The sequence below is a fragment of the Oryctolagus cuniculus genome, chromosome 5 (genome assembly GCF_051225735.1).
Source record: "Oryctolagus cuniculus isolate XC-2025 breed Fujian yellow rabbit chromosome 5, ASM5122573v1, whole genome shotgun sequence".
Lineage (NCBI taxonomy): Eukaryota > Metazoa > Chordata > Mammalia > Lagomorpha > Leporidae > Oryctolagus > Oryctolagus cuniculus.
In genome coordinates this window covers 169,300,034-169,326,254 of record NC_142871.1, presented here as the reverse complement: position 1 = coordinate 169,326,254, position 26,221 = coordinate 169,300,034, and the positions used below count along the sequence as shown (strand labels likewise).

At 45.2% G+C, this 26,221-nt stretch overlaps 1 protein-coding gene across 21 annotated transcripts in view; it reads right to left on the bottom strand.

The window, feature by feature from the left end:
- EXOC2 (exocyst complex component 2) overlaps positions 1 to 26,221 on the bottom strand; it is a 248,073-nt gene that overhangs the window by 186,284 nt on the left and 35,568 nt on the right. For 20 of the 21 annotated variants that reach the window (XR_016234397.1, XR_016234395.1, XR_016234396.1 and 17 more), the window contains 3 exons: positions 13,700 to 13,856; positions 9,222 to 9,398; positions 6,541 to 6,667 (listed from right to left, as the gene is read on the bottom strand). Coding sequence is in view for 15 of the 21 variants with exons in the window: in XM_089333481.1 (XP_089189607.1) it covers positions 6,541 to 6,667; positions 9,222 to 9,398; positions 13,700 to 13,817 (422 nt within the window). In the remaining 6 variants the exon portion in view is untranslated. Of the gene's footprint in view, positions 1 to 6,540; positions 6,668 to 9,221; positions 9,399 to 13,699; positions 13,857 to 26,221 lie in introns of those variants that run through there. The other variant, XM_089333494.1, reaches the window with a different exon arrangement.

Sequence of the window (26,221 nt, the reverse complement as noted above, 5' to 3'; positions counted from 1 at the left end):
CACAATAAACACTCAAAAATGCTATTTGCTGTTACTTTTCTTCTTTGTACTTATATACTGTGTGCATATACATCCACAATACAGACTATTTTCATAAATATCCTTCTATTGATTCTCATAACAACAAATGTTAAATATTTCCATATTGCAGATGAGGAAGTGGCCTGAAAGAGGTTACGTGTAAGTAGCTGATCTACTGTCACACAAAGAACCAGAGAATCTTAGATGTAAAAGGAAAATGCAATACAAATCTGTAAGACAAAAATGTAGAAAGGCAGTGAAAGGAAGAGTTGATTTAGAATGGAAAACAAAGACTAATGATCTTAATAATAGGAATTAATACTATCAATAGTCAAATGGATAGTCAAAACCCAAGTGTTTGTACAAAAAAAAACTGATTTTGTACTCTAACCTACCCCGTGAAATGCTGGCTCAACAAGTCAATAGAAGCAAGATAAAGTGATAATTCAAACTAAGCCTTCATTTGAAACCTACCAGCACGGAGTCAGCGGGAACGCAGCACACAACTTCCACGGAGACTCGTGCAAAACTGTCATCACGGAGCTGCTGACTACGCCCACCCCCCAAAAATCCCATTTCCATTAGATGGCAGTGTAAGCTAAGATTTCAACCTTCTGAAGACGTGGTGAGCCCCAGCCCGGGAGCAAGGGCCGGGCACGCAGCCGGAGTGGCCGTGACACACGAGCCTTCACCTGTCCTGTGAGAAGGGTATGCAGTGGTGAAGCTTGGTTCAAGAGAAACCAACCCCGGCGTGAGAAGACCCGAGCCGCACCACACCCGGCAGGCCGGGCCGTAGTTCGCAGTCCCTTACTCTTGGTCTGTGGCACAGACAGAGGGAAACAGGGTTAAACCAGTCAAAGTGGGTCTGTGTAGCTCTCTTGTGCATGTGACGCTGTTTTCAGGCTTGAAGGCCCAGCAACACTGTCTACACTGCTGTGTTACATGTTGTATGTTCTGATGGATTCTTTTTTTTTTTTTTTTTGGTCTGACAGTGTCTGAAGTTAGGCACTATCATATCCCACAAATCTATTTTTCAAGAAAGTCCAACACTTATCTCTGCTACACTCCTGCTAAGAATTATTTTGCTGTCATACTTCCTTTCTTAAAATGTAGTGAAAAGACTGGTCACCATTTCTTTCTCTTAGAAATTCAAACTGCTGAGAAAAACGTCAGGTTTGCATTGTTCATAAAACTCGGGAAGAACAAAACAGATATTAGTAGTACATTAACTGGCCACTGTAGACAGTGTACATTCCCAGGGAGTAATTCACCCACAACAAGTTGGGAATCATAGACAACCAAGGGCAAAGCTCTGTGTTTCTGCCCCTTCTCCCACACATGTAACATCTCTCCTATATTACTTAGAAATAATCTCCTGTGAGAAAAACCTAGTAAAGATTTCCACACAGTATGAACCTGTTTTTACCTTCTTTCTCAGTTTAAATAGTTTGTCTTCATTACAATCAAAGGCATGCAAACAACTATATACACATTTGTGACAATCGACATAATAAATCAGGAATACAGACCTTTTACAAGAAAACTCCAGTCTCAATTCAAAGCAAGGTTATTTTTTTCTGAGCAATTAGTAACATTTTTACAAGTATCATGCCACCATGTGTGCAAAAACATCAGTTAGAAACTCAGGAGTATGAAGGACTTTAACAGTCACCGGTGGCCTTTAAAATGCCAGTTGTTAAACTTGTGGGATGAAAGATGACAGCATGCGTGCTGGGTCCACCAATAAAATATTCATTAAACTCTGACTCACACCGAAGAGAAGAAGAAACTAGATTGTGTTACTCTCGCTTGCTTTTTCATATTCAGATGAACTGGCCACCACACTGGAGGCCCCGCACTGTTCCACTTGGTACAGGGGGCGGTCAGCTGGAGGGACTTTCCATAAACATTCCCAACTGCAGGCTCCAGGAGCTGGTGCGTCTGCCAAGGCGGCCTGACCGCTTTAATCTGGTAACTCATCAGGACCACAGTTGAATAGCTCACAACAAGGGCTCCCAATTCTTCAAAACTTCTTAATTAACACATTTCAATGATCAAATAATAGTAAAATCCTAATATTCCTTCTCCATAGACTTTTTTAAAAAAGATGTACTTATTTGAAAAACAGAGCAATGGGGGTGGGGAGTTGGGAGGGGGGGTGGGACAGGCAGAGAGAGGTAGAGAGAGAAAAATGGGAGACTGACCTTCTGTCAGCTCACTTCCCTCAAATGACCAGCACAGCTAGGGCTGGGCCAGGCCAAAGCCAGGAGTAGGGAACTACATCCTGGCCTCCCAAGTGGGTGGCAGGGACCCCAATACCTGGGGCATCTTGCGCTGCCTTTAAAGGCACAGTACTTCACCCAGCACTCCCACAGGGGATGTGGTGCTGGACCAGCTGGACCACAACACCATTGCTGAAGCTGTAAGAAACCCGCTTTCCATGACAAAGGAAGCCCCCAAGTGGCATCAGTGAAGAGAAATGAAAGAACTGAGGGTTTCAACTTCAATGCAAAACTTTCACCTTAATTCAAGCTGAGGGAGGGCACGTGGCCTAGTGGTGTCCCACAGCAGAGTGCCCTGCCCCACCCTGACTCCAGCTTCCTGCTGATGCAGACCCTGGGAGGGTCCCTGCACTGAGCTCCTGGCTCCCAGCCTTGACCCTAGCCAGGCCCAACTGCTGCGGGTTGCACACACACACACACATTCTCTTCTCAAATATGCTAGCAAAACAGTGAGTGACTCAGGGAAATAAAACCTACACCAATATTTTACCATTTGCCATTCCTTTCCTTTTCCGTCTCTGAAATAAGATTTCCCAATTTGAGCTCAAAGAATCCAATAAAATAAATGCAGCTTTCTTTTTTTTTTTTTTTTTTTTTTTTTTTTTTTTTTTGACAGGCAGAGTGGACAGTGAGAGAGAGACAGAGAGAGAAAGGTCTTCCTTTTGCCGTTGGTTCACCCTCCAATGGCCGCCGCTGCAGCCGGCGCACCGCGCTGATCCTGGCAGGAGCCAGGAGCCAGGTGCTTTTCCTGGTCTCCCATGGGGTGCAGGGCCCAAGCACCTGGGCCATCCTCCACTGCACTCCCTGGCCATAGCAGAGAGCTGGCCTGGAAGAGGGGCAACCGGGACAGAATCCGGCGCCCCAACCGGGACTAGAACCCGGTGTGCCGGCGCCGCAAGGTGGAGGATTAGCCTATTGAGCCACGGCGCCGGCTCCAGCTTTCTTGATAGTATCTTAAACATAAAATTTTTCTGAAAAGGAATTTGGAAAACCATGTTTCTGGCCCAAAGCATCCTCTTCTCTCGGTTTTTACAGGATCTCCTCCCACTTTTATCTTTCAGGACTTGCTTCCTGGCATCTTCCTCGCTTAGATGGATAGAGACTCCTGAGTGCTCCTTCCTTGTCCAGCGGGACCTCCTGCTACTCTCCAGTTCTCCTGGGATCCCTGTGTTTCTCTCTCAGTAGCTCCTCTGCCTCGACTGCAGAGAGAGAAGGGGGCTGTGGGATGCCAGGGGTGACGCGAGGGGTTCCTGCCCACAGATCGCAGGCAGGCAGCACGCAGCTGCGGACGGGGCCAGCTCTGTACTCCGCATTCTCACTTCCCTCTGGGCTGCTGTTCACATCTTACCAGTTCTCTCACTAGGGAATGAATTTCCAGAAAGCTGATATTTGCTCATTTTGTGTTTAAGAGTCATGGTATCTTCCCTTTTTCAAAAGTTATCCTGACATTAGTCCCCAGCTGAGCAAACACTGCTGAAACGTAAGCGACAGCCTGAAGGAGAGATGTATTAATGCTGCCCCGTTTCAGTACTTCTCGAAGAAAGCACACACCATTTCAAGATTTTACTGCCATTCATTGTTAGGTAGGAAGTCAGATATGAGCTTCTGTGTGTGTGACATAAAGGCCTAAAGAGAAGACATCTATGTCCAGCACATGCATCTGCTGACAATATTTCAGGGGCAGCCCGGTATTCACATTCTGCCCTGCCCCCTTCTACCTGATAACCTGCCAGGTGGAGGTCCCTGCCCCTTCTGCCTGACAAATCTTCCACAGTCTCCCAGATGCAGCCCAGTACCTGCATTTCAAACACCCTGCTCTGATCCCCATTCTCTAGGGGGTCCTGCTCACCCTTCCTCTGAACCCAGGATGCCACCAGCTAGGCTTCCTCCTGTCTGATACCTTCAAGGGAAAACTCAGATAGGAGCTTCTTAATATTTACAGCCATAAAATCCTTTGTTTCAGGAGGAGATGTGTGAAGACAAAGACCCATCTCCTTAAACCCCCGGCCTCAACTGGACTGCACGCTCAGCCCTCTGCCTCTCTGCTGAGTCGCCCGCCTGCCTGGCCAGGTGTACTCTCTCCACTCAACCATGTAACCTCGCTCCTCCCACCCAGTCCGAGGGACCACACACTCTCAGGTCCTGTCTGGAGAGGTGCCCATCTGTTCTTGTGGATGTCCCTTCCCTAATAAACTTTGTTACTTTACTTTCCACTACTGTCTCACGCCTGAATTCTTTCTTGCACAAAGACAAGAACCCTACCATTCTCCGGTAACATTATTACTCTGAAATTTTATACCACCAAAAAAAGATTCTCTCCCCAAGTGTCAGTGATACACAATGAGTGGTGCACATCCACGAAGAGCAAAGGATCACGGTAATCACTGAGATCTACTGGGCACTTGCTGTGTCCACTCACTGAGTCCTCCCAAGAGCCCTAAGCAACAGGTCCTCCGTTCTGCGCTGGAGGACACCAGGGCACAGGGAGGGACGTGAGCTCCTCCGTCTCCCTGCTGGACGCTGCCGGGCCTGGCCTCACACAGCGGGCGTCGGGCTCCAGCCCCAACTCGCCACCTCTCAAGGCGGGAGAACAGTTTAAGAGAGCCCTGCTGCTGTTCCTGTCCCCGTCATAGGAGTATCCCGAGACCCGGTCACAGTGCGCTCAGGGACAGTCTAGGCCAAGGCCCCCGTGGGCTGCAGCAAGATGCCAACAGCCTGGACTAGGAGGGGGGAGAGAAGACATAGGCAGGGGTCATACAGGAGTCCGCCAACATATCAAAGTGTTCGAGGAGATCAATTTCTCGAGAGCAAGCAGCAGGCTGAACCCTCACTCTGCCGGTTCTGAGGCTGCCGCAGCATGTGTACCAGTCCCCGCGCTCCTCTGGCCTGTGGGCTAAGGCAGAACAGGTGGCCGGCCCCCTCTACGCTGCCTTGAGCAGGCCCTAAAGGGCTTCCATCAGCCGCCAAGTGGCAGGCGCCAAACTGCTCTCACAGATTCCTAGCCGCCACCGCTCCTCCCAGACTTCCCGGAGCTTTACCGATGCAGCAGCTCCAGCGGGACCAGACTGCCCAAGCTCCAGAGACACCACCTGGGGCAGTCTGAGCTCACAGAAGCTGCTAAGCCCCAGGAATTTCTCAACACAGGATCCCTTCCCAAGACAAACAGGCTGCCTCCCTCTCGGCCAGGGGCTGAAGCCTGCTGTTTGAATTACAAGGTGGAGAGGTTGAATATAGAACTACTAGTGGAGAATTTTCTTCATCACTAGGAAAACCTAAAAGAAAGCTCCGATTATTAAGGTATTACGAGAACTAACTGGTCACCTCTGATACATGTTTAAGAAGCAACACTGAATTGGTAGTTAGCATGTCAGATGAGCTGTAGGTATCTAAAGCATGGGGCCAGCGCTGTGGCTAAGTAGATAAAGCCACAGCCTGCAGTGCCGGCATCCCATATGGGTGCTGGTTCCAGTCCTGGCTGCTCCACTTCCCATCCAGCTCTCTGCTATGGCCTGGGAAACCAGTGGAAGATGGCCCAAGTCCTTGGGCCCCTGTTCCCACGTGGGAGACCCAGAAGTCCTGGCTCCTGGCTTCAGATCCACCCAGCTCCGACCCTTGTGGCTACTTGGGGCGTGAACCAGCAGATGGAAGACTCCCCCTCCCCCTCTATTTCTGCCTCTGCCCCTCTGTAACTCTGCCTTTAAAATAAATACATAAATCTTTTTTAAAAAGAGTAACTAAAGCACTATACTAGGGATTAAGAAAAAATTCAGTTACAAAATATCTTACAGATATCACTTACCTGGCAAAATCTCATAATTAAAATAAGTCTAGATTTTTGTAAGTATTATAGGCAGAGATTATAAACAAAATCAAAGACCAGGTTGAACCTAATTATTCTAAAATATTTCTAGAAAAATCAAGCAAATGGATAGATTGAATTTTACTCTGACTTCAGGTACGGTCTAAATAGTGAAGCCTGCCAACTCCAGACAACATACCAATGCTCACATCACTAAAAGTATTAGTTAATAAAACTTCAAGAATTTCTTACTCAGAAAATTCAAACTCAAAACCCTAAAGAGGTAAAGAAGCTGTGAGGGTGCTTCAGCCTGGCTCCTGTCTCGGAATAACTGTGCTGTCTTCAGCTGTGCTCCCTGGGACACTTCTGGAGGTAACTGCCTTGACAGGGAGTGCAGAAAACTTTCCGCAACTGAAACATAAAGAAAAGGGTACTCACTTTTCAATGTCAATGCCAAGTGGATTAGCAGGACGGAGGGATAAGGGAGGAATGCCTTTATTCCTGTCAGTGCGCATGTCGTAGTAATTCATTTCATCCACCCACACAGCAGACTGGTCCAAGATGCCTACAGAAGAGGAGGCACATCCTTAGCAAGAGACACACGGCCTCCTCCAAGCCGCGTCACACACAAAATCCAGATTATTCTGAAGGAGCTGAAGGTACAATCATTCAGACTTTTCATTTAAGTGCCTGGTGATTTAATTTAAAAACACTAAGCGTCTATAAAATAAGACAAAAATAACATTCTAGGCTTATGGTTTCAATGTAATTCAAAACAAAAGACAAACTAAGCAGCTGAGAAAAAGTTCTGCTAAAACAAAGGTTCTTTTTACAAATAATAAATATTACAATAATTGTAATTATACAATTAGTAAATATCGCTGACTAAATTGGTAAAAAAGTTTGCAAAGTTAGCATATAAAATGCAATATATGACCTATAATTTTTTTTATTCAAGAGAATGTTCTAAAACCTCATAAGCTTTTGGCAAAGGCTAGGAAATATCCAGGGACAAAATATTCAAATTAAGCATTAGTTCAATGAAAAACTTGTCTGTGATACTGCTGAATAATCATTACATGTAAACGATTTTGTATTTACTCTTTTAAGTTTCTTTTCCTAGCTTCCATAAGCTATCCACAGATGAAAGCCAAATCTTTTTTAAATGTTACTGGAAACTCTCAAGAAATGCCTTTCATTTTCTTCTCTATAAACACTGACATATTTTCATGAAGTTGTGATAAATAATATATTCCTTGCTATTTCTCATTTTTTTACTATCGTCGATGTAGAACTATGCTATATGATAGAAATAGATGTTGTTTCTATATTATGCTGAGTCATTGAGGTAAATCCACGAAACATCCAACAAGTACAGGAGTGGTGGAACTGAGGGGTCGTCTGGGAAAGCGGACTGGGCATAGACCAGGTCCACCAGACACAGCCTCTGCAGGCAGCACCTTGCCTGTGTGACTGAGGTCCTCACACAGCTGGGCACAGCTGCCCCCAGGACCCTGCGCGACACCAGAGCAGGCAGGCAGCCAGGCGTCCTGGAAGAGGGCTCTCTGAGTACCAGGCAACCTGCAGCCCACCTGACCCCCAGCACCCACGGTCCACCCTCAGGGAACCTGCTAGACACTAGGTTCTGGCTGCATATTTCACAGTAAAATTCTCACTTTCACATACATTTTTATCATGCTACAAGATGATGTTTAATTGTACCAAAATTGTTTTACAGTCCTCTAGAAAACTGAAAAAAAATAACAAAAAAACCTGCTGCTTTAATTTCACACTTCAGTTTCTTAAGATGCTAAACAAGAGGGGAAAAACCAGAATCGATGTATAAATGTCTATTTAAATGCATGTGTTTATAACACACTTGGATTTTTCCGTTAAATTCCTTAAGCTTTCATTTTAAAAAAAGTTCTGGGGTCCCAGAGGATTAAGCCAACATTTACAAAGCCTGCAAAGTGCCTGGGAAAGCAGCAGCAGATGTCCCAGGTACTTGAGCCCCTGCCACCCACGTGGGAGACCCAGATGCAACTCCAGGCTTCAGGCTTAGGACTGGCCCTGACCTGGCCTTTGCAGCCACTTGGAGAGTGAGCCAGAGAATGGAAGAACTTTCCCTCTCTGTCTCTCCCAGTCTCTGTCACTCTGCCTTTCAAAAAAAAAAAAAAGCTGCAGGAATTTGTGGAGGATAATGTTGCAGAAAGACCCTGCAATCTAAGACAGAAACAGACAGCGACAGAGTGACCTACTGTTTACTCTCCCGTGTGAAGGGAAGACCGGCTGAGCTCAACTACACCTACGATATCCCCTCATTGTGCAGAAATTAGCAGCTACTGAAACCGTAGCAGCACAAGGACCACTCTGACATCACTCCTCTTCCAGAAAACAGCCATGCACAGAAGGCACAGGAGACCAACGATTAAATAAAACTACCAACCTGCTGTGTAAGGGATACACTAAGTCCCGTACGCTAGGTTCTACCCCATCTGATGCTAGCAGGCAGGAGACGTGATTCTGCACTTTGACCCACCAAGAAACGAGGCCTGGATTAGAAGGCTGGTTGTGGTAGAAGCACCGGTTAGAGTTCAGAGTCCAGCTCCACAGAGCAAGCTCAAAACCTCTTCCAATCCAGGTGGCAAGAGTAAGTGGCCACAAAAGGAAGACAGGAAGTACGATGGGGTACAAGGGACGTGCAGGCTGGGGGGCACAGGCAGACCTGGGCCTCAAAGGACAGAGAAAATGAAGGGAATGGCACTGAGATAACACCAGTGCTCACGTGGCCAGATCAGAAGCCTGTTTCTCTGCCAGTCTTCACTGGGTGACAGTTTAAACGTGCTGTTGTTACAGTCAGGATAAAGAGCAAAAAAAGGGGTACATTGAAACGTTAAGGAACACACTTTGCCAAAAACTCATGATTGACATCCATATATTTCATTGACTGTTAGCAGGGCGAACCGCCTTTGAAAAAGTAATGCCAATTTGAACCACATGCTACACCTATCCCAACAAACACACGACGCCAACGAGACCTGAGAGTTCACTATTCTACCTGTTAAGAGACAAGCTCATGCTTAGTTTCTTCTATGAAAGAAAGTCACAGAAGGTTTTACCTATTTTTTCAGGTTTCAGCAGCTTGAACGACACTGTTGAGGTTCCTTTGCCACCCGATTTAGTTGTCACAATAATGTCCCCTTTGTCGTTCTTGGCTTGTCCCACGCGACACACTATTTTACTCGCAGACATCCACTCGGCCGTCAGGAGGCAGTTGTGTCCACAAATCGTCAGGCCTGAAAACACAACGGAGCTGAGAACAAGGACACAGCCCGCAGCGCGTCTAGCACGACTAAGAGCAGTGTTTCTCATTCAGTGGTCACTCATTACTGAAGGCACTCCACAGGATTTGCAAATACACTGTTGCTCTATTAATCTTTTTCCTAATTTGTTTTTTCTCTGATATTAAAGACTCCTTTCAGGCTTTACGTTTTGGCAAACATGCGTAGAATTGGAAAATACCTGACTACGGTCCCCATGTCAGGGCATTCCAGATTGTTTAGTCAATGAGGATCACATATTACCTCCACAGTTTTAGAAGGGACACTTCTATGATTAAAGTAAGTTATGGATAAAGAAGTTTAAAGAGTGTTAGTAAATGGTGTGTGTGTGTGTGTGTGTGTGTGTGTGTGTATATACATACACACACCGTCCCCTAACAACAGCCTGTATTCCTGCATCTTCCTGAAAATAACCTGCACATCCTTTTCTAAGTGTTCAACCGCACACGGGATTACAGCAGACATCTGATATGAGTTCAGTAAACTGTCCTCAGGCACTCCTCAGCTGCTAGCTCATTTCTCCTATCTGCCCATCGAACCCGCCGATGGAAACCCATGCTGCCCTGGTATTTTCCTAGTGAGACTTCACCGCGCTACGTGCTGCTCTTCCAGTAAACTGGCACTCACGGCAGGTCCCACCCACGACAGTACCCTCTCCAGTACCACGTGAATGAAACTTCAAGCAATAAGCAAGCAGGGAAGTGCTAAGACATGCATGTGAACAAGGCAGGCTCTCCAGGGAAAATGAACACCGGCTCATCGACCACCACGCTGGCCAGCTAGCATTCTTCCATTTCTGCAAGTGAGAGACCAGCGGAATAAATATTTCTGGAAAAAATAAAGCAGAATGTGTGTGGCACAGACCCAGACACTTCACACTTTCTTTTCTAATTATTTAACTTTGTAAACTGCCTAGCAGTCAAGTTTGGCAATTGTAAGAATTTTTTTTCCTTCCAGATACCAGGAATACTTCAACCAATGCCAAATTTGGTTTTAAAAATGGAGAGAGGGATTCAAGCGACATTTTGTTTAGTGAAAAACGTTATGCTAATCATACAGGAATAAAAATAACTACTTCATTTATGTATCTGAAAGAGAACGACAGACAGACGACAGACACAGGCAGAGAGAGAGTGTTCCCACCACTTGTTCACTCCCCAAATGCTCACAGTCTCCAGGACTGAGCCAGACCCTCAGCCTAGGTCTGTCACGTGGGTGTCAGGAACCCAACTCTGACACCCACGTGTCAAGTCATCACTTCCGCCTCCCAAAGTGTGCAATGGGAGCAGAGCTAGGACTAGAACCCAGCGACTTCAGGATGGACACAGGCACCCTGGTAGGTGAAACACCACAGTGCTTAAAATCACCAATGTTAGGTGTTCCCCTAAAACATCTATTACTCATTCATTTATGCAACTTTGCTTTTTTTAATATTAGCATTTAAATGTGCCTCTAGGAATAAGCTTACTGTTCATATTTTTACTATGTAATGACACATTTTTAAATACATTAATAATTCAAAAATTTTTTGAAATGGGAATGTCTTTAAAATCCTTCCTGATAATTTTTGTTATCAAAAATTTAAGTTCCCCAAGATAAGTACTTCTACAACACATACTTGCTCAAGTAATTTCATGCATGCATACATCAGCCTGTGCATTTTTAAAATGAATGACAGGTTAAGTTTCTGCCTGTGACAATGGCATCCTCTATGGGCGGAGGTTCGAGACCCGGCTGCTTCTACTTCCAACCCAACTCCCTGCTGATGTGCCTGGGAAAGCAGTGGAGGATGGTCCAAGTGTTTGGGCCCCTGCACCTACTTGGGAGACCCCGAATAAGCTCCCGGCTCCTGGCTTCAACCTGGCCCAGTCCCAGCCATTGCGGCCATTTGGGTAGTGAACCAAAGGATGGAAGATCTCTCTCTCTCTCTCTCTCTCTCTCTCTGTAACTCTGCCTTTCAAATAAACAAACAAACAAACAAAAAAAAAACTTAAAAAAAAGAATGAGAAATGCTTTAATTTATAACCTGCTTAATTAAAGATAGTAGATATTTTATATAACTATAGATCAATACACAATTTAATATTTTTAATTTTATAATATCAAAGAGTTCTTATGATTTTAAATATTACCTCACTTCTGAAAGGAGAATAACTCAGCAATAAACATCAAGGCATGATGTAAAAATACGAATAGTAGCTTCATATAAAAAAAAATCTCCCTTCCAATATAAGTTCTCTGCTAGGGAATTATCATATGACTAAAACTGAAAATGGGAACAGATTTCAGACACGCAAAGCCTTCAGGACATGTTCACACAAGTAAACACGAATGATATCCACAAAGTGAGCACAAAACTCCGCACAGGCCAAGCAGGTCATTCATGCAGTACTACCTATTTTCAAGGTTTCTCTGATTTAAAGTTGGACCTATATTTTTACTCCAAAAATTAAAAATCCACACATAACTGAAACACAGATTCTAACAGATCATTTTTGAACGTTATGAAAAGAAAATAAGATTATAATACTTCTTTCTTCACTTCTTACATGCATTTTTGCTAAGTTACTAAAAGCTAAGAAATCTGCTTCATGAAACATAATAGCATCATTTTTTTACAAAGTAACTTGTAGAGTTCCAAGTAAAGTACTTTTTATAGTGTTTTACTTGGCCAGTGTAGATATCATCTGAGTTAAAAACACTTAAATTATTTAGCAAGCTAAGTTTGCTTTTTTAAAAAATGGTTTCTTGGCAATATATGAGGCAGGTTGAAAGCTGAACCAGCAAGGTTTACAAAAGTAATATACACTTAGTCAAATAAGAATAGCAATGCCTGAAGCTAAAGCAAGATTAAAATTCACACAGACTAGTAACTGTCATGTTTTGGCACTCAGTGACTGCCAGTTAAAATTTTGGACACAATTTTCATCTATATATTTCCATGCATTCTGGAGATTTTTTCCACTTGGGTAAAGAAACATCTGCACCGAGCTATGCCAAGAACCAAGACAGGGCAAACATTTGGCGCAGCAGTTACGATGCCCCCGTCCCCCCGGAGTGCCGGGGTCTCAGTCCCACCTCGGCTCCTGCTGTGCTTTCTCCTGCACACCCGAGGGAGGCAGCAGGTTACGTCCGAAGGACGACGTGGGTCCCTGACACCCGCCTGGAGGACCGGGACTCAGTTCCTGGCTCCTGGTTTTCCCTGGCCCAGCCCCAGTTGTTGCAGACATCTGGGGAATAAACCAGCAGATGCAGGACCTGTGTGTCTGTCTGTCTGTCTGTCTGTGTCACTCTGCCTTTCAAATAAATAAATAAGAAGTAAGCCAGCAGCAATCCATGTCATGGAAGGGGGGAAACACAGCATGTAGGCCAACGTCGAAAAACACTTATGCCACGCCTACCACCTGCATGATGTCCCTGAATTCCACTCTGCCAGAAAAGATGAAAAAAACAAACTCATCCCGAAAACTACGCCTCGGCTTGCTCTAAACAAGTATTCAGGGGGAAGGCAGGACCGGGAGAAGGCAGGACAGGGCCGAGAGGTCCTCTCGCGACCTGAACATGGGCTGTAGCCCTGCTCTGAAGAGCAGGAAGACAAGACCCAAATCATACACGGAGCACTTGACTCAGCGGCTGTGTCAGGGACGGGGAAGTAGGAGGCGTGGACACCGGGAGAGGACGGCAAATCTCCGGCGCGGACACTTGCCGAGGGACTCACGGAGGGACAGCACAGACAGCACGCAGCGACCGTCACGGAAAACCGAGTCCTCCTTTCACCTTTGTGCAGACAAGCCCTATCCCTTCACCACTCTAACCCTACCCATCAGACAAGTCCCACCCCTTCACCACTCTAACCCTACCTATCAGACAAGTCCCACCCTTCAACACTCTAACCCTACCCATCAGACAAGTCCCACCCTTCACCACTCTAACCCCACCCATCAGACAAGTCCCACCCTTCACCACTCTAACCCTACCCATCAGACAAGTCCCACCCTTCACCACTCTAACCCTACCCATCAGACAAGTCCCACCCTTCACCACTCTAACCCTACCCATCAGACAAGTCCCACCCTTCACCACTCTAACCCTACCCATCAGACAAGTCCCACCCTTCACCACTCTAACCCTACCCATCAGACAAGTCCCACCCTTCACCACTCTAACCCTACCCATCAGACACGTCCTATCCCTTCACCACTCTAACCCTTACCTATCAGACAAGTCCTATTCCTTCACCACTCTAAACCCCTTACCTATCAGGTCCGTGGGACCCGTGCCCAGGTTCTCTCCTCTGATTGTGACCTTCGTCCATGGTATTCCTTCATTGGGAGAGATGCCTGTCACGAGAGGAGGCTGTCGCACGCGAGACATTGTACCTTCTGGATCAAACTGGTGATCTAGTTACAGTACCTGTTAAATGAGAAAGAACACATTAATGCCAATTGAGATAAGCATTAACTAAAAATATGAAAATGTAGACATTCCATGCCAAAATATAAAGGCTCTTAAACACAAACTTCTGAAGGTTTTTTGGCAGTCAAGTATCAACCAATGCCCAGACCATAAGCTACTAAGGACACTCTCGTTAGAAAGACTACAGGAAACCATCAGCACAACAGCCTTCTAAGACTTAAGACTTTCAACCACGGCAGCCAGAAGCAGTCATCATGTAGCTCATGCCTACATCTGCGGAATGCCAAGTGTACCGACATTCAGAGACCTGTGTTTGAATACTGGTGCTCCAGTTGACTAATTCTGTTCTAAACCTATGTCTTCTACTCTGTAAAACAGAGCTAACAACTGAACTCATCCCATAAGGTAACTGAAAACTACCCAGGAGAGTCCTTGAGGGTTACAGCACCGAGCACACGGTAGGCAGCAACAAGTACCGAGAGCTCAGTAACGCACTCTGCAGAGTTCCTCAAGTTCAGGGTTCGGCTGCCCAGAGGCAAGGAGGGTGAGTGAGGTCGCAGCAGAAGCCCTGAGGACTTGGTGGTTACGCACCTCGATGGCCTGAAAGTCAGACGCCCTGATCCTGCCTCATCCTACACGGGCAGGCAGAAGAATCAGAAGTCTAGTCTGAAGAAACCAGGGCTCAGGGACCCAGGCGCAGCGGGGGTGCAAGAGGTTCTGGGCAGACTGGAGGCAGGAGTCAGTGTGAAGCCGTCCAGCAAACTGTGGGATTCCTCGGGCCCCCCTCTCCGCTCCTGCGCTCCCAGCATGGCCACCAGGCAAGTGAGGTCTCCCCAGCCAACTCCATCCTGTCCAGACAGGGCAGGCGAAGAACCCTAGGAAAAAATGATCCAAAGATTCTGGCATGCACACATCCTTCCCCAAAATGGGGACAAACCATCTGACAGAACAGTCAAAGGCAAACCTGCCCGCACACAAACCAAATCAAACCAGTTGTGAACGGAACGGCTCACTTGGAAACACAGAAGCCTTAAGGATGACAGGCAGTGAAAAAATATACATGGAAGACAGGCAGCAAACAGACAGTGCAGGTGTAGATGCCCTGAATCACACTGCCCCTGCCTCGCCACATTTCACGTCCTGGCCCCGGCCTTTAAAGAGGCAATCCAGGTAGAACACGGCTGGACCTACACCAATAGACTGGGTCCTTGCAAAAGGAATCTGGACACACACATGGACACAGGCAAGCCCCTGCAAAGACACAGGGAGACGATAGCCACTCCAGCCACGGACACAGGCCTGGGGGATCCTCCCTCCACAGCCCTCAGAGAAAAGCAGCCTGCGACAGCCTCATCTCAGACCTCCAGCCATCAGCATCAGAACATGTGCTCCTGCTGTTGAGACACTGGTTCACAGAACTTTGTCAGTCAGCCACCATAAACCACAGGCAGCAAAAACAAACAAAAGACCCTGTGGTACTGTGAAGTTCTATGCCAACCTGGTATCAAGAGAGAGGGAAAAGAAGAGGCTGCCTTGAAAAGGAATCAGCTCAAGAATAAGAGCTTTGGAAACATCCAGTCAGTCGAAAGAAACAAGGTTTATATAATCCTAGTAATTCAGGAACCAGCCAATGGTTTAACCAAAGTTGTAACAGGGCTGAAATAGGCAGACACATGTTTGAGAGGCAGAGAACGGGAGTAAGAGGAAACTGAAGTTATCAATTTTTAATCTGTCATAATGGAAGAGTGACAGCTAGCGTCTAAAATTGACCATCAAGAAATATCAGGGGGCTGGCACTGTGGCGCAGGTTAATCCTCCACCTGTAGTGCCAGCATTCCATATGGCTGCTGGTTCTAGCCCCGGCTGCTCCTCTTCCGATCCAGCTCTCTGCTATGGCCTGGGAAAGCAGTGGAAGATGGCCCAAGGGATTGGACCCTCCTGGCTCCTGGCTTCAGACCAGCCCAGCTCCGGCCATAGCTCCAGCCGTTGCAGCCATTTAGGGAGTAAACCCGCAGATGGAAGACCTTTCTCTCTGTTTCTCCCACTCAATGTCTGTAACTCTTCTCTCTCAAATAAAATAACAAAATCTTTTTTTTAAAAAAAAAAGAAATACCAGATTAAATGAAGAATCTGACAATGCTAGAAGTGGGTACCAGAAATGATCTTGGGACATATTGTACACAGAAGTTCAGCCATGGACTCCAATAAAGGGGAGGACAGACTGCATGCAGACTGCACACAATGGATCTAGTGACATCACAGCCACCTTAGTCTGAATAAGTACACTCTGTGATGTTTGCATAATTATAAAAAATTGCCTAACTACTCATTTCTCAGCGAACCTCTCCCCTACAATCCCCCCTTCACACCCCTCCTACCACTGAGCAAGGTTTCTGGGAGAGGACTTCAGTCCTCAGAATGTCCCCTACACGTACTCAGAGCACACTCCTTGTCAACAGGCCTCTCCGACCATACCTGAGTTGAGGCCAACAAGATGACTCAACATCAGGGCTGGCCATGCCCGAAAGACCATGCGTGGGGTTTCGGGCAAAGTGGTGGCAACCTGATTGCCTCTGGAGAGTGGCGTGGAAATTGGCTTCATCACCAGTGACTTAATCTTGCATCCTGAGAAACTCATTTAATGCAAACTAGACAGCCACAAGATAATTTAAAGAGAAGGCATCACTCGTCAATAAACCTAGAAAGATGCCGAATGGCACTGCAAGCTCTGCTCTTTCCCGTGGTGTCCCCTGAATCAGAACTCAACTCTTCCTCTCAGTTCTACGAGAGGTCTGCACAAACTTTGTGAAAGTCGTGTATTGTGAAACACTATGCACTGATTTCCAAAAAAAAAAAATCTGCACCAAAACAAACGTATCTGTAATACCATTTTTCCATGAACTTTCTGAAGCACCTTCACCTCTCCACCCTGGATGCCACAGCAGACTTCTCCCTGGTTTCTCGGCCCCTGTTCACTCTCCACGGCAAGGCACCCCAATCAACACCAGCTAGCTCTCCAAAATGTAAGATCTAATCAGTATCACCCCTGTCTTCCAAAAGAGTTGTCCGACAGCCACTGCTCTAAGGCCACCAGTGCCCACAAACTCTTCCGAACACTGGATTCACACCCTGTCCCAGTGAGACTCCTCCCACGTCCACCTGCATCTTTGGCCAGCACGCTCACTCACCTGACACTCACCACATAAGCCCACTCACCTCTTAGGAATCTGCCAAGTACTTTTATTCATGATTTCATTTACCCTCTTTCTACTAAGTTGACTAAATCCTTACCAGTACTTCAAGTCAAGCCCAAGCCAGCCCCTGTAACAAAGTCTCTAACCCCTCCTACACAATTCTAACATTCACTGTGCTACATATCAAAACCAGACATTTTTCATTCTATTTTCTATGAACTTTTTGAAGTAATCTTGTATATACCCAAGAGGAATGAAAACATATGTCCATGCAACAGCTTGTACATGAAGGCTCAAGGAAGTACGAATAACAGCTAAGGAGTATAATCAACTCCATGTTCCCCAACTAAGAAATGGGTAAATAAAATGGTATATCGGGGCCAGCGCTGTGACAAAGTGAGTAAAGCTGCCGCCTGAAGTGCCGGCATCCCATATTGGTTACAGTTCGAGACCCGGCTGCTCCACTTCCAATCCAGCTCTCTGCTATGGCCTGGGAAAGCAGTGGAAGATGGCCCAAGTCCTTAGACCTCTGTACCCACATGGGAAGACCTGGAGGAGGCTCCTGGCTCCTGATCAGCGCAGCTCCGGCTATTGCGGCCAACTGGGGAGTAAACCAGCAGATGGAAGACCTCTCTCTCTCTCTCCCTCCCTCCCTCCCTCTCTATCTCTGCCTCTCCTCTATCTGTGTAACTCTGACTTTCAAATAAATAAATCTTTAAAAAATAATAAAATGGTATACCCAGTCAATGGAGTACTATTTGGAATTTTAAAAGTTGTGAAGTACTGACATATGCTACAAAATAGTGAAACCTTGAAAATAGTATGCTCAGCGAGAAGCCAGCCATAAAGGATCATACAGCGTGCGCCTTCACCTACACACGGATGCCTGGAATAGGCCAGCATGTGGAACGCAGGCAGAGGGCAGTGACTGGCAGTCAAAGTGCCAACACTGTGCTGATGGCTGCACAACGATATGAATATACAGAAATCTACTTCATTACTCAACTTCAAATGAGTGAATTTTGTGGCATATGAATAAAACTAATTTAATAAGAGTGAAAAATAAAAGTTCTTCCGATGGGAAGTTTAGGGAGGACTAGAAAGGCTGGAACTGAGCCTCTAAACAGAGCCGTGAACACAGATGCTAAACACCATCAGGCCCAGGCTCCTGGCCTCCTGTGTCCTTGTCCTGCCTTCTGAGAGCACTGAAGCTAGCCCGCCGCGCCTAGGGAGTGGTACAGCTGTCCTTACAAGATCCTAGTGACTGGACACAGGAGGTCACCATCTTCCGCATGGATAACACAAGATGATGGACACATCACCTCGAGGGGTTTGTTTAGGGGACTTTCAGGTCCAGGGCATCCAGCCCCCAGATAGGTCGAAGCCCACCTGGCCACCATAAAAATTCCCTGAAGAGTCCAGCATTGCTGACCAAGCCCAGGAAGGCTCTGAGCATCCCTGACCAACCAAGCATGTGGACATGGGCTGAACACACCCCCGCTACGCCCCAACTTCAGTCTATAGGAACCTTTCTCCTGAAGTCCTTGTGGAGCCCGGGAAGCAAGAGAGCTGCCAGGTTCCTTGCTCTGTGCATCACAAATGAAATCCTACTCTCTTCCACCACCGACATCGCAATCGACTTTCTGTGAACAGGAGAGTGAGCCCAGAGTTGGAGGTTCTACAGCAAGTCCTCCATCTAGCTTTGGGGCTTGTCAAGTGAACAAGGTCTTTGACCAACTCTGTATCAGAGAACCCAAAATCACTCACTCAGTAGGGACAAATACTAGACTCTCAAATTTCATCTGAGAGAACACTCTAGCGCACCTGGCACAGGGCAGCTGGAATGCAATTATAAAGACACAGTCTTATGGCTCAAGGAGCAGGAGGATGGGGTTTTGGGCTAACAGGATAACTGGAAAAAGAACAAAATCCTGGAGAGAGGGAGACACAAAGGTCTCTACTACTGTGATGACCAGTGACTGCGATGACGGTGACTGGGGCTCTCAGACAGCTCCAGGATGGAGGCTGGTCGCTGGAAATACCAAGGCCACGTTCAGCCCGACCACCAAAGTCATGGGCAGGAAAGGCACTGAGGCATCCATGATTTAATCAGCTCTGCCTAGCCAGCAAAGCCCCAGTAAAAACCCAAAGGGAGTAAGGTAGGAGGGCTCCTGGAGCAGTGAAAAGCAGCAGGCTTCAGAGAACGGCCAGCCGGGACATCCACAGCCCTTCCCCCACCCCGTCCCATGCAGGCTTCCATCTGGCTGCTCCTCTCTCTCCTCCGCAATACACCAGTAAGCATCAATAAAATGTCTCCCTGAGATCTGTGAGATGCTCTAGCAAAACAACCGAATTCAAGGCGGCATGGAAACTGCCTGAATGCCAGCAGATCAGTAGCATACGCCACAAGCTGAGGTCTGAGAGCGGCATCTGAGTGGTGCTGTCTTTCTGTGGGGCTGAGCTCTCTGTGTGTGGAGTCTGTCCCCAGGAGGGCAGTTGAATGAAGACACCCAGCTGGTGCTTGCTGGAGAAGCCCTGGCTGGTATGCAGGGAAAACCCACACACTTGGGGTTGAAGTGTTTTACTGAGGTAGTGGCCATGTGGCAGTAGAGAGTAGGAAAAACTCTTGATTTTTTTCTTTCTTTACCAGGGAAAAGGATGATAATAAAAATGGACCCCAACATGAGCCAGATATCAGAATAGATAAAAAAGAATTTCAGTCTACAACAAAAACATTGTTAAAGAAACATACAATCACAATAAACTGAACAGATAGCTGTTCTAAACAGAAAGATTCAAATTATAAGAAAAGAAATGAAATGGAAATTCTAGAACTGAAAGTATATATTTTTAGATAAAAAATATATTGAGTTGAACAGGATTGAAAATATTTGATGAAATAGTGAATATGAACACAGACCAACATAATTATAGAAATAAATTTACCTATATATATAGTGCTACAGAATACAGGTAAAGTCTCTAAAGTACGGAAAAGAAAAGATGCCAAAGGCATTTTTAAATCAGAGAAAGCTCTTTGCCAGCAAACGTGTATGACAAGAAAAGCAAAAGGAAGGTCTTCAATCTGAAGAGTACCACATGCTAGTTTGGAAGGAGGCTTTAGGACGGGGAAGACATGGGCTGATCAGAAAGACATAAACCCAGACTGTATGTGCACCTCATAGAAGAGGTTCACAACATCTGAAACAAAACCTACCCAAGGGGCCAGCGCTCTAGCGTAGTGGGTAAAGCCACAGCCTGCAGTGCCAGCATCCCATATAGGGGCCGGTTCAAGTCCCAGCTGCTCCACTTCGGATCCAGCTCTCTGCTATGGCCTGGGACAGCAGAAGATGGCCCAAGCCTCGGGCTGCTGCACCCGAGTAGGAGACCCGGAAGAAGCTCCTGGCTCCTGGCTTCGGAATGACCAAGCTCCAGCCGTTGTGGCCATCTGGGGAGTGAACCAGTGGATGGAAGACCTCCCGACCTCCCTCCCTCCCTCCCTCTCTCTCTCTCTCTCTTTCTCTGTGTAACTCTTTCAAGTAAATAAATAAAATCTTTAAAAAAAAAAAAAAACCGATTGGTTGGGCGGAGGAGGCAAGATGGCGGAATAGGAAGGGAGCACACTGATAGTCCGGGGAGAGATAGTTTAATAAAAGTGGAGATACTGCAGGTTCAAGGAAGAGTAGGGGAGGAAACAGCAGAAGAAACTCTTCCGGAACGCGTGATTCACAGCGGACCTGCGTGGAGAGCGTGGGAGCCCACAGTTTGGGACACCAGCGGCAGACTTAACACACCAGCGCTGGAACGCGAGGTGAGCCGAACCTCAATAGCCCGAGACACCGGCAGGCAAGCGGAGAGAGGAGACTAGAGGGAACGACCGGGGGGGGGGGGGGGGGGGGAGTTCACCAGGCTAACTGGAAGAGAGAGAGAGAGAGAAAAAAAAAGGTGACTGGTACGGACACGGGTTTCTCTCTCTCCGCTCACCTCTCAAGGGCGAGCAAGACAAAGAGCAGGCGCCATCTTGGACATACGTCATAAGCAGAGCGACCTCAGGTCTGCACCGGCCCTGAGCCTAGCAGAAAAACCTGACTCTGGGCGGGGTGAATTAACAGGAGATTCGGACCTAGTAAATTTGTGGTGCTACTGAACTGAGACTGTGAAAAAAGAGACGGTGGGGGAAAGAACTCATGGAATTCACGTGAGCACTCTCCAGAGACGCTACAATTCCGTAACTTTGGCAACCCAGTGGGAGACTGAAGGAGAATTTGAGCCCACTCCGAGGGCCAAACAGATTCCCTGTGTGGTCCTTGGGAAAGAGCTTCCGATCTCTGGCTCCTGTGGGTATATCATTTGCCTGCTAACTACCTCCAACTTCGTTCAGCTGTGCGGAATTACTTCCCTTTTGAATCAAAAAAAAAAAAAAAAAAAAAAAGAGAGAGAGAGAGAGAGATTTACCACGCCTAACCTGGGAGTGTCACCTTTGGCACACCAAACAGAGCTCTCAGGCCACACCCATCTCAAGCCCTAAGGCTCCATCAAAAACAGATAGTCCACTTAATCTAGAGTCATAGTATAACAAGAAAAAGCACCACAGTGAAGAAACCAAATATCTCCAATATGCCAAATAACAAACGCAAAAACCGAGGTAATGAAAACAAGGAAGTCACCATGAAGCCCTCAAATGAAAAAGACACCCCAATTCAAGATTATGAAGATGATGACATAGAAGAAATGCAAGAAGCAGATCTCAAAAAATTTATAAGAACATTAAGAAGTTCTCAAAAACAAATTCTTGAACTACAGAAATCCTTAATGGACAAGATAGAAAATCTCTCTCGTGAAAATGAAATATTAAGGAGGAATCAAAATGAAACGAAACAACTAGTACAACAGGAAACTGTGATAGTGACTGAAGTGAAGAATTCAATAGATCAAATGAAAAACACAATAGAGAGCCTTACAAACAGAATGGGTAAAGCAGAAGAGAGAATATCAGACTTAGAAGACAGAGAACAGGAAAGGATACAGTCAGACCAAAGAAAAGAAGAGGAAATTAGAAATCTAAAACATATTGTCGGGAATCTTCAGGATACTATTAAAAAACCCAACATTCGGGTTCTAGGAGTTCCTGAAGGCATGGAGAGGGAGAAAGGATTAGAAGACCTTTTTAGTGAGATATTAGCAGAGAATTTCCCAGGTTTGGAGAAGGACAGAGAAATCCTAGTACAGGAAGCTCACAGAACCCCTAATAAACACGACCAAAAGAGATCCTCACCACGACACGTTGTAATTAAACTCTCCACAGTGAAACATAAAGAAAAGATCCTAAAATGTGCAAGAGAGAAACGTCAGATTACTCTCAGAGGATCTCCAATCAGACTCACAGCTGACTTCTCATCAGAAACTCTACAAGCTAGGAGGGAATGGCGAGATATAGCCCAGGTACTAAGAGAGAAAAACTGCCAGCCCAGAATATTATATCCTGCAAAGCTATCATTTGTGAATGAAGGTGAAATAAAGACTTTTCATAGCAAACAGAAATTGAAAGAATTTGTTGCCACTCGTCCAGCCCTGCAAAAGATGCTTAAAGATGTGTTACACACAGAAACAAAGAAACACGGTCATCAATATGAAAGAAGGTAAAGGAAGGAAACCAAGGAAGGAAACCTCACAGCAAAAGATCACAGGGAATTCAAAGCATATATTAGAACTTATCTTTGGCAAATGGCAGGGCAAAGTTACCACTTATCATTAGTCACATTGAACGTGAATGGCCTGAACTGTCCAGTTAAAAGACACCGATTGGCTGATTGGGTTAAGGAACAAAACCCATCTATTTGCTACTTACAAGAAACACATCTTTCCAACAAAGATCCATACAGACTGAAAGTGAAAGGCTGGAAAAAGATATACCATGCCAACAGAAATGAAAAAAGAGCAGGCGTAGCCATCTTAATATCGGACAACATAAACTTTACCACAAAAACTGTTAAGAGAGACAAAGAGGGGCACTATATAATGATTAAGGGTTCAATTCAACAGGAAGATATAACAATTATCAATGTATATGCACCTAACTACAGGGCACCAGTTTATCTAAAAGATTTATTAACGGACTTAAAGGGAGACTTGGACCCCAATACAATAGTACTGGGGTACTTCAATACTCCACTCTCAGAAATAGACAGATCAATAGGACAGAAGATCAACAAGGATACAGTAGATTTAAACGACACTATAGTCCAAATGGATCTAACAGATATATACAGAACTTTCAATCCTACAGCTAAAGATTTTACATTCTTCTCAGCAGTACATGGAACCTTCTCTAGGATTGACCACATACTAGGTCATAAAGCAAGTCTCAGCAAATTCAAAAGAATTAGAATCATACCATGCAGCTTCTCAGACCATAAAGGAATGAAGTTGGAAATTAGCAACTCAGGAATCCCTAGAGCATACGTAAACACATGGAGATTGAACAACATGCTCCTGAATGAACAATGGGTCATAGAAGAAATCAAAAGAGAAATCAAAAACTTTCTGGAAGTAAATGAGGATAACAGCACAACATACCAAAACTTATGGGACGCAGCAAAAGCAGTGTTAAGAGGAAAGTTTATATCAATAGGTGCCTACATCAAGAAATTGGAAAGGCACCAAATAGATGAGCTTTCAATTCACCTCAAGGATCTAGAAAACCTACAGCAAACCAGACCCAAATCTAGTAGAAGAAGAGAAATAATTAAAATCAGAGAAGAAATCAACAGGATTGAATCCAAAAAAACATTACAAAAAATCAGCCAAATGAGGAGCTGGTTTTTTGAAAAAATAAACAAAATTGACACCCCATTGGCCCAACTAACTAAAAAAAGAGAGAAAAGACCCAAATCAATAAAATCAGAGATGAAAAAGGAAATGTAACAACAGACACCACAGAAATAAAAGAATCATCAGAAATTACTACAAGGACTTGTATGCCAGCAAACAGGGAAACCTATCAGAAATGGATAGATTCCTGGACACATGCAACCTACCTAAATTGAACCAGGAAGACATCGAAAACCTAAACAGACCCATAACTGAGACAGAAATTGAAACAGTAATAAAGGCCCTCCCAACAAAGAAAAGCCCAGGACCAGATGGATTCACTGCTGAATTCTACCAGACATTTAAAGAAGCACTAACTCCAATTCTTCTCAAACTATTCAGAACAATCAAAGAAGAGGGAGTCCTCCCAAATTCTTTCTATGAAGCCAGCATCACCTTAATTCCTAAGCTGGAAAAAGATGCAGCACTGAAAGAGAATTACAGACCAATATCCCTGATGAACATAGATGCAAAAATCCTCAATAAAATTCTCGCCAATAGAAAGCAACAACACATCAGAAAGATCATCCACCCAGACCAAGTGGGATTTACCCCTGGTATGCAGGGATGGTTTAATGTGCACAAGACAATCAATGTGATACACCAGATTAACAGACTGCAGAAGAAAAAACATATGATTATCTCAATAGATGCCGAGAAAGCATTTGATAAAATACAACACCTGTTCATGATGAAAACTCTAAGCAAACTGGGTTTGGAAGGAACATTCCTCAATACAATCAAAGCAACCTATGAAAAACCCACAGCCAACATCCTATTGAATGGGGAAAAGTTGGAAGCATTTCCACTGAGATCTGGTACCAGACAGGGATGCCCACTCTCACCACTGCTATTCAATGTAGTTCTGGAGGCTCTAGCCAGAGCTATTAGGCAAGAAAAAGAAATTAAAGGGATACAAATTGGGAAGGAAGAACTCAAACTATCCCTCTTTGCAGATGACATGATTCTTTATTTAGGGGACCCAAAGAACTCTACTAAGAGACTATTGGAACTCATAGAAGAGTTTGGCAAAGTAGCAGGGTATAAAATCAATGCACAAAAATCAACAGCCTTCATATACACAGACAATGCCATGGCTGAGGAAGAACTTCTAAGATCAATCCCATTCACAATAGCTACAAAAACAATCAAATACCTTGGAATAAACTTAACCAAGGACGTTAAAGATCTCTACGATGAAAATTACAAAACCTTAAAGAAAGAAATAGAAGAGGATACCAAGAAATGGAAAAATCTTCCATGCTCATGGATTGGAAGAATCAATATCATCAAAATGTCCATTCTCCCAAAAGCAATTTATAGATTCAATGCAATACCAATCAAGATACCGAAGACCTTCTTCTCAGATCTGGAAAAAATGGTGCTGAAATTTATATGGAGGCACAAGAGACCTCGAATAGCTAAAGCAATCTTGTACAACAAAAACAAAGCCGGAGGCATCACAATACCAGATTTCAGGACATACTACAGGGCAGTTGTAATCAAAACAGCATGGTATTGGTACAGAAACAGATGGATAGACCAATGGAACATAATAGAAACACCAGAAATCAACCCAAACATCTACAGCCAACTTATATTTGATCAAGGATCTAAAACTAATTCCTGGAGCAAGGACAGTCTATTCAATAAATGGTGCTGGGAAAACTGGATTTCCACGTGCAGAATCATGAAGCAAGACCCCTACCTTACACCTTACACAAAAATCCACTCAACATGGATTAAAGACCTAAATCTACGACCTGACACCATCAAGTTACTAGAGAACATTGGAGAAACCCTTCAAGATATTGGCACAGGCAAAGAATTTCTGGAAAAGACCCGGGAGGCACAGGCAGTCAAAGCCAAAATCAACTATTGGGATTGCATCAAATTGAGAAGTTTCTGTACTGCAAAAGAAACAGTCAGGAGAGTGAAGAGACAACCGACAGAATGCGAAAAAATATTTGCAAACTATGCAACAGATAAAGGGTTAATAACCAGAATCTACAAAGAGATCAAGAAACTCCACAAAAACAAAACCAACAACCCAATTAAGAGATGGGCCAAGGACCTCAATAGACATCTTTCCAAAGAGGAAATCCAAATGGCCAACAGGCACATGAAAAAATGTTCTAGGTCATTAGCAATCAGGGAAATGCAAATCAAAACCACAATGAGGTTTCACCTCACCCCGGTTAGAATGGCTCACATGCAGAAATCTACCAACAACAGATGCTGGCGAGGATGTGGGGAAAAAGGGACACTAACCCACTGTTGGTGGGAATGCAAACTGGT